At 41.1% G+C, this 12,872-nt stretch overlaps 1 protein-coding gene across 1 annotated transcript in view; it reads left to right on the top strand.

The window, feature by feature from the left end:
- Positions 1-10,861, top strand: part of LOC138249548 (interleukin-1 receptor accessory protein-like 1) — a 58,494-nt gene extending 47,633 nt beyond the window's left edge. The window contains exon 3 of the mRNA XM_069203497.1: positions 8,740-10,861. Within this exon, the coding sequence (XP_069059598.1) occupies positions 8,740-9,458 (719 nt within the window). The 3' untranslated portion in view covers positions 9,459-10,861. The remainder of the gene's footprint in view (positions 1-8,739) is intronic.
- The last annotated feature ends 2,011 nt before the right edge of the window (positions 10,862-12,872 follow it).

The following is a 12,872-nucleotide window of genomic DNA, read 5'->3' as shown; positions in this document are numbered from 1 at the left end:
GTGACACATAGACTAAAACAACATATATACAGTGAAATATGGGGGTAACATGCCAGGCAAGATGGTACTTTCCTACAAGTGCCACTCTGTAAAGGCGTCACTATCAGCGCCAAAGGTAAATGAGATACGTAGGTATTCACATTATGGACTTTCCCACTTTCGTGTGCCAGAAACATAATGTACCTTTTCAGGGAATGGTTTATATATTTTCCGCCCTAAGCATGCCTTCTTATTTATTGTTTGGGAACATACCTGCGTCAGGGGTCCTACCAGATCTGTATAAATACATTTCACACAAACAAGATAATCAGAGGGATTCCTACCAGATGCCATCAATGCTGTCTATGCTACACGTTGCTTGATGCTGACCCAGTCTTCATGCCCCCACGGAGTCTGATCTAGAGACCTCATTCAAAGGTAACGAAGGTTGGGGGTCTCTTTTCATGGAGATGGTACTGGCAGATTAGGTTTAACACTCCTAGCTCTCTTTAGGTTAGAGATTACATTCTTAATGCTAGGGTATTAGGGACTATTTCACATCTGTGCTACATTTCATGTTATTGCAAGCTGGTGGGGGTCTTTGTATTCATGACTATTGTTTTTACCATTCTGTTTCTTGCATTATTCATTAGCCTAATCATTGCAGCCCATTCAATTTATCGTAGGTTACAGTCTTGTTAATAAAACCTATTGAAAATTTTACAGCATATTTTTCATTGCCTGTGTTTAAATGAGACATGTTGACCTCCCTGAGATGTCACACTCTTTAGTTCATGCGTACAGGCTGCCAAAAATCACCTTTTACTGTTTGGGTTATTGGTGAGGTACTGCTTGTGAGCCAGGAGGGTTGGGATGAAAGTTGCAACTTGTAGGATTGGCCTAGTCACCTACCTATAAGTACTGTCATCCTTAAACCAGATGTCTTGCCTAGAGCAAGAGTCAAACTAAGACAGGAGAAGTTTTGAGCATAAAATATGCACTTAAGATAATATGCCATCTTTTTCCTGTCTACTGCAAAGTATGGTTTCTAGGCGGAACAGGTGAGTTGCACAAAGGAAGTGTTGTACCAGAGCTGTGAATCAGGCGGGAGAGATGATGTCACCACCCAAGTAGCTGAGTTACAGTAAACAGTGCAGCAGTCAACATTTTCATTTGGCTGTACAATGCACTGTGCTGAAAACCACAATGAAGATCAAGAACTGTCAGTTCTGAAACAGGAGTACCTGAAATAAGTGAGCAAATGGCTAGGATAAGAGAACAATTCCTTTCCTGGTAGCCTGTCTCAAAGTGGACAGAAGTAAAAGCGATCTATAGATTTTGAAATAAAAGCAAGCCTGCTGTCTTTATTAATAAAGAGGCAATTTACAAAGCCATATCAATAGATGGCACCAGATAATAGTTATTCAGAAGAAACAAATGCTTGTGGTGAAACAGAAGTGTCCAGACAAAACATATTCTTTGAAAGCAGGCATTTAGATCACATTGTTTTCAGCATCACTGACTAATGAAGTAAATTTATCCGGGTGACTGAAGGATAGTTCCCTGAGCTGAAGCCTAAGTATTCTCGCTGTAGCCACACCACTCTTCCTATCCTAAATGAACTCCTGTCATGGAAACCTGTCTTGCAGATATACAGTTAATTACCTTTACTGTACATTGTGTCAGATGCCTGTGATAATGAAAAAAAAAACAGTACTTACCTGCTGCTCCTGGCAGCTGCCTTGGTGCTCTTCTACTCCCCTGCTCCTGGACTGGTGCACACTGCACAGAATCCCAGACTCTCCTACACAAATCCAGACACTGCTCTCATGCTTGTAATGATATCTCCTGGCGTGAGAGAAGCACAGGGATTGGTCTGAGTGGGCTGGTTTGGCACTCAACCAGGGCCAGGGAGCCTGGGAGTCTGTGCCTGTTCACGTGGCTGTGCAAGACAGCTTAGGTTGGAGAAATCTAAGTGCGCATGTCGGTTTGGCCATCCTAAGACAGCCGGCCAAACGGGCATGCACACTTATAGTGCCAACCTCTCCTCCTCTCTACTGCTGTCCATCAGGATGGACCTGCTAGTCCTAGACTCTGCTTTTGATGATGAAAAATAAAATGATAACATTTCTTTATTATCATTTTATTTTTCATGTTTTCACTGCTGGCTCTCAGCAGTGTGGCGACGCTCCTCCACATTAACAGAGAAGCCGCTCCTGATAAAGCGACCCAATACAGGTCTATGTTACCCACTGTTAAAGTCTATGGTACAAAGGGTTTGGGTGCTTCTCTTTTCACAGAGCAAAAATTTGGGGTTACGGCAAAGTGCCTTTATTATTAAAAGCAGAGAACAATTTTTGAGACCATTGTTCAATTTTCCACAAAGTGCACCTCTTACACTCATATAATTTGATCTGGCTCTGCACAGAATCTCCCACATAGCACACCTGAGTCCTTTGCTATACTAGTTACACATCTGGTCATTACCAGAACTTGAAGTTTACTGGCAGCCATTAGATGAACTGGTAAAGTTGGACAAGGTATGTGGCAAGATATGTTTAGCGTTTGTTTAAAATAAAAATGTTGTTTCAATTGGGTTTAAATGACCTTTGGGACATTAATGGCCCTGTGTTAGGTACATTTAAAGACGAGTGCAAGAATAAATACTGGGCTAATGGATGGTTGGTTTGCGGAAGCAAAATGACGGGGGTTGACAATTTCTTGTCTTTCAAGTATTCACTGAAGATCAAACAATACATGGACAATATTGAGCCCTCTATGGCAAATAACCTGTACCAACAACCAGGCTGGTGGTTTTGCCTGTTGAGACCTTCACGTCCAAGTGATCACACTGCATACTGGACAACAACAAATGCCGATTTTGTGCATCTTAAATTGAATATTAAAGCCATGTACATTTTTGCCCATTGTATTGCAATTTGAGGAAAAATTTATTGTTTTCCCATGCAAAGGTATAGGTTTTCGATTTTACAAAGACACCTTTAGAGGTATCAGATCGAATACCAATGAGTTATTGTATTCGGATTGGCACGATTTGTGTACTTACCGTGGAGGCTAAGGAAACGTTTTATAGCTGCAGCCTAGATGAATTCAACGTTTTATAATAGTTGTAATTGTTGCTTTGTTAATTTTAAATCTGTATGAATTGCATTCAACGTTGTAATAGGTATTTTTATTGTATCACTTCTTCATTGGACTTTATGTATTTATCTCACGTGTTTTATGGGGATGATCCCCGAAATTAATATATTTAATCGTCCGTAAAGTAGTTTTACTCATGGCTCTTTCTACATCTCGGCTATATTGGTCATTGGAGTAACTATATGCATGGCAGTTATCGATCTGTATAACAGTCTAGTGAGTTCCTCAGACTTCACATTGCAGCTATCCTGATAGCTACTGGTAATATCTCCCCTCTTTGATAAGTTAGCCCACAGCAGAACTTATCCACACAATCACAAGACCATATTGACTGTTAACCATGGTTGGTTCTCCCATTCCTTAAAAAGGCAAAGATGGGGTCTCAGAATATTTCCGAAACCATACAAAAAACGAATAATTCTGGGATTCTAGCTAACTTAATACATTTGAAAATTAACTACAAAAAATAAACATGAGAGGCAAAGAGAAAGCTCCTTGACCGTTAGTGGAAACGAGTCTAAATTATCCAGATTAAGGGACAAAGTCAATTTTGGCAGTTTATTAATCATCTAGACGTTGTTGATGGCCATCCCACAGAAAATGGAGCTGGATTTCTCAAATAGGAGCAATTCATAGCCCTAGATTTAAACACAGATGACGCATGCGTTGTGGCTTTTTAGTCACCATATGTAGTAGTAGCTTTAGTATTGAGGGCCCTTCTAAAATAGACCAATTAGTTCTTACGATGGTCAATATTAGGTCTAACACAAGGAAATTATTATTAAACAATTTTCCTTGTCCCAACATTATCCTGTTCTCAATTGACAAGACTAATTATACTTATTGGAAACTGTTTACCATCAGTTCACAGGGCCTTGTTTCAGACGGCTCACGTTCTAGACTCCTGCTATGGATCTATTGTTCATCCTCTCTTAAAGAGGAATCTAGGTCCGACCCAGTCAGTCACAGTCTAATCGCACTTTTAGTTATGGAGGCAAAAGTATATTCCAGAATGTTTCTGGCAGAACTGGAAAACCGGGCAGAAAGAAAAAAACAACATTCCTGTTTTTTTTCAAATGGCTTTAGGTCAAATGTGATAAATACTATCATTGCATTTCCACAGCACAGCAAAAGGCACAAGTACAAGGTGGAACCCTTTGCGTCTTCTTTATTGACTACACAGCAGCGTTAATTGAGTATATCGCTTTATTTTATGGAGAAAGCTTTCAAACTACGGCATTCTTCAGCTGTGTTACAAGACAAAATATCCTTATATGCCGACACCTGAGTAAGAATTAATGTAGGTGCGGCACGCAGTGTATCAAAGCTTAGCAGCACAAGTAGAGGCTTAAAATAGGGTTGTGTTTTGGTACCCCTATTGTTCAGTTTATATATTTGCTGATGTCGGGCTCCTATGAATAAAACCAGACAATTTCGACTGAGAACAGCAAATAAAAAATACAGATTCTGCAGTATGAAGATGATCTGGTTATTTTGGACCAAACCACCATATGTCTACAAAGGTCTCTTAACAAACTGCAGAAACACAGTTTAAGAAAGAAACTAATTAGCAACCAATTTAGAACCAAAACAATAGTATTTTTTAACATTAAAGGGAAATCCAAAAAAATGGTTCCTAGGCACGCCTTCTTTATCTTTTACTACCACGTAAAATAACTCAGAAGTTTGGCTGATAAATAACCTGTCTCCCTGCTAACATTTATCCACATAAAAAAGGTGTAGCATTAATATTCGCTTTGAGTAGGCTTAATGCAAAACTAGCAAAGCCATCAGTCGAAGAAATATTAAAGGCTGCATTTGTACCGGCACTTAAAAATGGCTGGCCCGTCTTTCCTGACTGCTCCTGCAGGAGGCTGGCCTGGCTTGTAGTGGGTACCAAAGGTACTTACACCTTGTACCAGGTCCAGTTATCCCTTATTAGTGTAGAAGAGGTGTTTCTAGCAGCTTAGACTGATAGAAGGTAGCTATGGCAAAGCAGCTTAGGCTCAACTAGGAGACATGCAAAGCTCCTACTATACCACTTATATCATATGCACAATATCATAAGAAAACACAATACACAGAGTTACTAAAAACAAAGGTACTTTATTTTTATGACACTATGCCAAAAGTATCTCAGTGAGTACCCTCAGTATGAGGATGCCAAATATACACAAGATATATGTACACAATACCAAACATATGCAGTAATAGCAAAAGGAAGTAATGCAAGCAATGTAAAGTTACAGTAGATTGCAATAGGAGCACATAGGTATAGGGGCAACACAAACCATATACTCCAAAAGTGGAATGCGAACCACGAATGGACCCCCAAACCTATGTGAGCTTGTAGAGGGTCGCTGGGACTGTAAGAAAACAGTGAGGGTTAGAAAAATAGCCCAGCCCAAGACCCTGTAAGGTAGGAGTAAAGTACACCTACTTCCCCCAGAGAGCACAGAAGTCGTGATAGGGGGATTCTGCAGGAAGAACAAACACCAGCAGTGCACTGACAACGGATTTCCAGACCTGAGTACCTGTAAGACAAGGGGACCAAGTCCAATAGTCGCAACAGTGTCCGGGGGGGCAGGAGCCAAGGAAACCCCAGCTGAAGGTGCAAGGAAGCTGCCACCGGTTGGAAGAAGCTTAGAGTTCTGCAAGAAAGAAGAGGACTAGGAACTTCTCCTTTAGAAGACGGATGTCCCACGTCGCGATGAAGCTTGCAGAGGTGTTCCCACGCAGAAAGACCGCAAACAAGCCTTGCTAGCTGCAAGGGTCGCGGTAGAGGTTTTTGGGTGCTGCTGAGGACCAGGAAGGACCAGGATGTCGCCTTTTGGAGGAAGAGACAGAGGGGGTGCTCAGCAGCTCAGAGAGCCCTCACAGAAGCAGGCAGCACCCGCAGAAGTACCCCAACAGAGACTTGGAAGAAGAGTGAAAGGGAGTCCCACGACATCGGAGGACAACTCAGAAGGTTGTGCACTGCAGGACGGAGTGCTGGGGACCCAGGCTAGGCTGTGCACAAAGGAAATCCTGGAAGACTGCACAGGAGCCAGAGCAGCTACAAATCACGCGGCACACAGCTTTGCAGTCAAGCGTGGGGAGGCAAGGACTTACCTCCACCAAACTTGGACTGAAGAGTCACTGGACTGTGGGAGTCACTTGGACAGAGTCGCTGTGTTCCAGGGACCACCCTCGTCAGGATGAGAGGGGACCCAGAGGACCAGTGTTGCAGTCTTTTGGTGCCTGCGTTAGCAGGGGGAAGATTCCGTCGACCCACAGGAGATTTCTTCGCAGCTTCTGGTGCAGGGTGAAGGCAGGTTACCCCCAGAGCATGCACCACCAGGAAACAGTTGAGAAAGCCGGCACGATCAGGTGCTACAATGTTGCTGGTAGTCGTCTTGCTACTTTGTTGCGGTTTTGCAGGTGTCCTGGAGCAGTCAGCGGTCGATCCTTGGTAGAAGGTGAAGAGGGAGATGCAGAGGAACTCTGGTGAGCTCTTGCATTCGTTATCTGAAGAATACCTCAAAGCAGAGACCCTAAATAGCCTGAAAAGGAGGTTTGGCTACCAGGTTAGGAGGATTGCATACCAAGAGAGGTAAGAGCCTATCAGAAGGAGTCTCCGACGTCACCTGCTTGCACTGGCCACTCAGAGCAGTCCAGTGTGCCCCCAACACCTATGTTTCCAAGATGGCAGAGGTCTGGGACACACTGGAGGAGCTCTGGGCACCTCCCCTGGTAGGTACTGGTCAGGGGAGTGGTCACTCCCCTTTCCTTTGTCCAGTTAGGCGCCAGAGCAGGGCTGGGGGATCCCTGAACCGGTGTAGACTGGCTTATGCAGAGATGGGCACCATTTGTGCCCAACAAAGCATTTCCAAAGGCTGGGGGAGGCTACTCCTCCCCAGCCCTTCACACCTATTTCCAAAGGGAGAGGGTGTAACACCCTCTCTCAGAGGAAATCCTTTGTTCTGCCTTCCTGGGCCAGGGCTGCCTGGACCCAAGGAGAGCAGAAACCTGTCTGAGGGGTTTGCAGCAGCAGCAGCTGCAGTGGAGACCCCGGAAAGGCAGTTTGGCAGTACCCGGGTTCTGTGCTAGAGACCCGGGGGATCAAGGAAGTGTCCCCCCAATACCAGAATGGTATTGGGGTGAAAATTCCATGATCTTAGACATGTTACATGGTCATGTTCAGAGTTACCATTGTGAGGCTATACATAGGTAGTGACCTATGTATAGTGCACACGTGTAATGGTGTCCCCGCACTCACAAAGTCCGGGGAATTTGCCCTGAACGATGTGGGGGCACCTTGGCTAGTGTCAGGGTGCCCACACACTAAGTAACTTTGCACCCAACCTTCACCAGGTGAAGGTTAGACATATAGGTGACTTATAAGTTACTTATGTGCAGTGGTAAATGGCTGTGAAATAACGTGGACGTTATTTCACTCAGACTGCAGTGGCAGGCATGTGTAAGAATTGTCAGAGCTCCCTATGGGTGGCAAAAGAAATGCTGCAGCCCATAGGGATTTCCTGAAACCTCAGTGAGGCAGTTAGGCATCACACAGGAAACACATACAGGGTACATACTTATGAGCACTGGGGCCCTGCCTGGCAGGGTCCCCGGACACAAAGACTGAAACAACATACATACAGTGAAATATGGGGGTACCATGCCAGGCAAGATGGTACTTTCCTACAGCTCCCACCTTAGATCTCCTCCTATGCTAATTGTTTTGATGAATTGTCCATCTCTTCCAGAGCACTAGTAGGTTACAGACATAGTTAGAATTTTGGCTATTGAAACAAGATCTTTCATGTAACACGGCTCATATTAATTATTGTCACCAACTTAGACATGTTAGAGAGCTCCCTCAAAGCCCTACTTCATTTTATTAAACAAGACCTTAAAACGTCGACTAATCCTTGGGCTCATTACTTATATGAAGCTCTTCATGACTTGGACTTTGAGTAGACCTGGGTTGCCAATACTTCAGAAAACACATTAACATTAGAATTGAAATCGAAAGTACTATTATTGCCACGTGTATAAGATTACACGCAGTTTACCCAAACCAACAATTCATACTTTTTACTCGATTCCTGTAGAATTATAACAAAAAAAAAGTATCTGGGAGAATCACTTTAAAAATATGCCGAAAGTACATTATCCTTATGTGTTTTCCTTCTAATCCCAATATGGAATTTCAGGCAAGGATGGAAACATTGCAGAGTTGAAGAGGCAGGCTACACGCTTTGTGACTATAAAAGATAATCTATTTCGCATCTGTTATGCTGCTGTTCCGTTATGATAGAAGAAATACAAAAATTGATTAGATTTATTCCTTCATAACTGGATTACGGCAGTAATGACAAATGTATTTAGTCTTTCTGCAATTCTTTTGCAAGCTGTTTCTAAAAAAATGTATTACACTGGGATGTTTGCTGACTGGCTTTGATGTCTTTCAATAGATTTGCTCGTCTGTTCAATAATTTATGCACTAAAATTTCACTCAAGCGAAAGAATGGCCAGATGCATTCCCTGACAAGTGCTTATGATTAATCTTGTGTCAGCATTAATTTCAATTGCTATTTGCCTTATTTGTTGCAGCTTACATCGAAGACGTCGCCAGATGCGTTGACCAAAGCAAGAGGCTGATAATAGTTATGACCCCAAATTATGTTGTCAGAAGAGGCTGGAGCATCTTTGAACTGGAAACCAGGCTACGCAATATGTTAATCACCGGGGAAATAAAAGTTATCCTCATTGAATGCAGTGAACTTCGTGGAATTATGAATTATCAAGAGGTTGAGGCCCTGAAACATACTATTAAGATGCTGACAGTAATAAAATGGCAAGGACCAAAGTGCAATAATTTAAATTCGAAATTCTGGAAACGCCTACAGTATGAAATGCCTTTTAAGAGGATGGAATCTGTCTCACACGAGCAGGTTTTGGATGTCAGCGAGCAGGGGCCTTTTGGCGAACTGCAGACTGTTTCAGCGATCTCAATGGCTGCTGCTGCCTCCACAGCTCTAGCTGCTGCCCATCCAGACCTACGATCTTCCTTTCATCAAACATACCATTCCCAACTGCGCCAGAAGCACTGTTACCGTAATTATGAATATGCCGTACCTCCTACTGGCACTCTGCCTCTTATGTCAATAGGTAACCAGCATACCTACTGCAACATCCCCATGACACTTATAAATGGCCAGCGGTCCCAGACAAACGCAAGCAGAGATCCACATCTCGAAGAGGCACATACTAACAGTGCTATTCTGCCACTTTTGCCAAGGGAAACAAGTATATCAAGTGTAATTTGGTGACACAAAAGTTGAAGGCTGCACAATCCCTGGAAATAGAAGCTGCATCAGCAGTCTGGTGCTTGGAACTGCATCCTGGACTGCTGCTGTTAAACATGCATTGCAGTCTATAAAATATGAGGAAAACAGGGTCTTGTACATATTCTTTTGCAATTTCTTTGTAGCATTATTGTCTTCCTGTTTTACCGGTGTCTTGCCATTACACGTTTGACAGTTTTATTCCTCTTTGAACTTTGTAAAGTTACATTTCTATTGGCGAGAGTAATATGTAGATAAGGATTTTTTTGTTGGTTTAGCATAGTTCAGAAATGTCACTATTTTGAAAAGTTTTTTTGGACTGTTTGAGCAATGCGTTTTCTGGCAAGGAATGTGAACATTTCAACCTGCCTGATATTAGGTGAGTCGGTCAATCCTGCAATCTCATGAAAAAATACGGTTGAAAAGTTCATAAACACATGTACTGTATTCTTAAGCAGATCTTTCTACCTATTTGAAATCGAGGTTGTATTAATTTTACCTTCACTATAATTGGGTTGACAGCATTCGAAGAAAAACCTCAATTTGCTCGTTGTCTTTCTTTTCAAAATCTTTAATATGTGCTGGGTAACAAAACACCTATTCACCGTTGAGTGCTACGGAGTGTCAACAAGAATACTGTAGCCTTTTTTCAAAGAATCACAGTTGGCATTTCAATTTTATTTTAATTGTCTCCTTGCTTTGTGTAAGGCCCCGTTAAATGGGCAGCATTCCATATTTCTTCGAAAGGCAAAAATAAGAAAGTGCTCATAGTAGAGAAGACATTTGATTTATTTTAAATTTTTCAGAATCCAATGTGAAATGTCACCCAGCAAACATATGCCATAGGAATAGATATGAGTACAGTACTTGACAATGGTGAGTTCCATTCCAACTAGAAATAAATCAACATTATGCAGATATGTAACATATTTTGTCATGCTGGATTATGTATTTCCCCAATCTTGGTAACAAGGAACAAAATATCAACAGTTTACGGCATCACATGTCCTCTAATGTCCCTTGTTTCATAATTTGCTAACAACAGGGGACAAAAGAACCGCATTCCTCTGACGAAGTAAAGAAATCTGCTGTGGTATACATCAAATGTCTTGGGAGTTAAAACAACCAATGACTGATGATTGATTGAGTCCAATGATTGTTTTAATTAAGGCCTTTCAAAAAGCAAAGTGACATTTCCACTAAGAGAAACATGTTGAAAATTTTATTTTCCTGAATACAAAATAAATGTATTTTAAGGTATGAATCTATGTTTAATGCGTGCTAGTTGTTTGTGTGTCTTTTTTCACCCAATACACCCCTGAGACAGACATGCAGATAACTCAATGAACATAGTAGGCTTTCCTTCAAATTAAAAATTTAGGGGCATATTTACTTATTTTTCACGCAACGCAGGGAAGCAAACAAAGTTGCTGTGCCTCACTGCGGTAAAGGGAGAGAGCAGAAATGCTCCATTTGTACAAAGATTTGGAGCATTCCTGCTCTCTCCTTGCGCTGATACACTGTGTTATGCCTATTGCCAATGCAGACACCCTTGCATCCTAGTGCAAGGGTGCCTTTGTTACAGGCAGGACTGTTTTCGTGCAGGAAGGGATACCTTCCTGCACAAAACAATCCATAGAGGCATGTTCCGTTTTCCATGCGTGCTGCAGAATGCAGCACACATCGAAAGAGGAAATAAAAATATTTCTTCTTGTTACGCTTCACTGGCAAAGGCGTAGCATTTTGATTCCCATGTTTACTAGCTTTAGGTTGTCTGGGAATGTGCCAAAATTCATAGGTGGATACATGGGAACCTCGTGCTCCATCCATTGAACAACTCCCACCTTGAAATGTATCATACCACAGTACAAGCAGCTGTCTTGTGCTACATTTCTTTACAAAGCCACACAAGGTGGCACAAATCACATAGATGTAACTCTGTCCTTTTTCGCTATTCACCATTTCTGAATGTAGATCCACACGTAGTTGTTAAGTTACATGTCTCCACTCCTTGAACCAGTGGATGGAGCCTCCTACAGCAGAATTTCTTTGTGTAAAGTTACTGCTAGTAGATTTACATACATAACTGGAGACCTCTGCCACCATGACAGAGATAACTATATGTGAAAGTATAAGGAAAATTATTACAGTTTATTGTTCTTTAAAGTAAACTATCAAAATACTTGAATGTTAAAATCAAAATATAATGTAATTTAAGAATTGTATTATTAATATGGAACTAATAAAATAAAATGTTACACAAAGTGGCTCCTTCTGGGACCTAGAACCCACAAGGGGTGGTGTGTATGCTGCTGTAGCAAGCTGGTCAGACAAATACAGAAAGCAATCACTGAAGATGCACACTCAGGGCACAGTCAATGATGCAGTACTTGAAGTTTTATTGCAGAATCTCACAATGTGTTTCAACTGACCACCAGTCTATAACTATAACATCCCTGTAACCTTTGATATTTTCAGTGAAAAAAACCAAATATATATCATTTTCGAAGAACAGTGCAACATATTTTAGCACCAAAAGGCTGCACAATATCCAAGAGATCGTGGAAGGTAGACAATGAGCACAATAAAAAAATAATTCATGTCAAAAATCGGCAGCTCCATTTATTAGAAAAGTTCATACAGGCAAACAAAAATAAACTTCAAAAAAGTAACTTCAAAAATACATATGATAATAATCAAATTAGTGCCCAAAAAGAACAACAAACACACACTGTCCCGGCCAAATGTCGACGTGTTTCAGCAAAAGCCTTCAACTGGACATTGGCAGACATTTTTGCACCTATCTATTTAAATCTTCTAGTCCTTCTTTAATTTCAGCAACGTAGCTGAAAAATTGTGAAATAAGGCGCCCATATTGTAACGTAGTAGTCTTCAGTCCAGGATACCAGATAACATCCATATACTTGAATCAAGATCATAAATGTCACACTGTTATATATCTCCTATGACCCCATATATCACCCCATTATTAAAACAATCACTTTTAAGCATCTATTCTTCCAATACATGGGAACGATATAAATATAAAAGTAAATATTATAAATAATTAATTTTCAGCATCACTTCTAATGATAATTTATATATAAATAGGTGTATAGAATATGATATAAATATCAATCAGTTCATCAATGGAATAAATATATATGTTCTACAAATAGAATAAATAGTTCCAACATATATATAAAAAAGATAATATACATCAATAAATATAAATATCCTCATAATAGGTGCCAAAAATGTAAAAGTCCCAATTCATCTCAACAGTGATATAAAATTCATATGTAGGCTATAAATCAAATAATTCCCAAAAGGAACTGTAACCTTACTCGATATTGATCATGCACCAGTAGAGAGAATCATATTGTACTATAGGTCATA

The sequence above is a fragment of the Pleurodeles waltl genome, chromosome 8 (genome assembly GCF_031143425.1).
Source record: "Pleurodeles waltl isolate 20211129_DDA chromosome 8, aPleWal1.hap1.20221129, whole genome shotgun sequence".
NCBI lineage: Eukaryota > Metazoa > Chordata > Amphibia > Caudata > Salamandridae > Pleurodeles > Pleurodeles waltl.
Note: the sequence above shows the minus strand (reverse complement) of the source record. Positions and strands in the feature narration are given on the sequence as shown.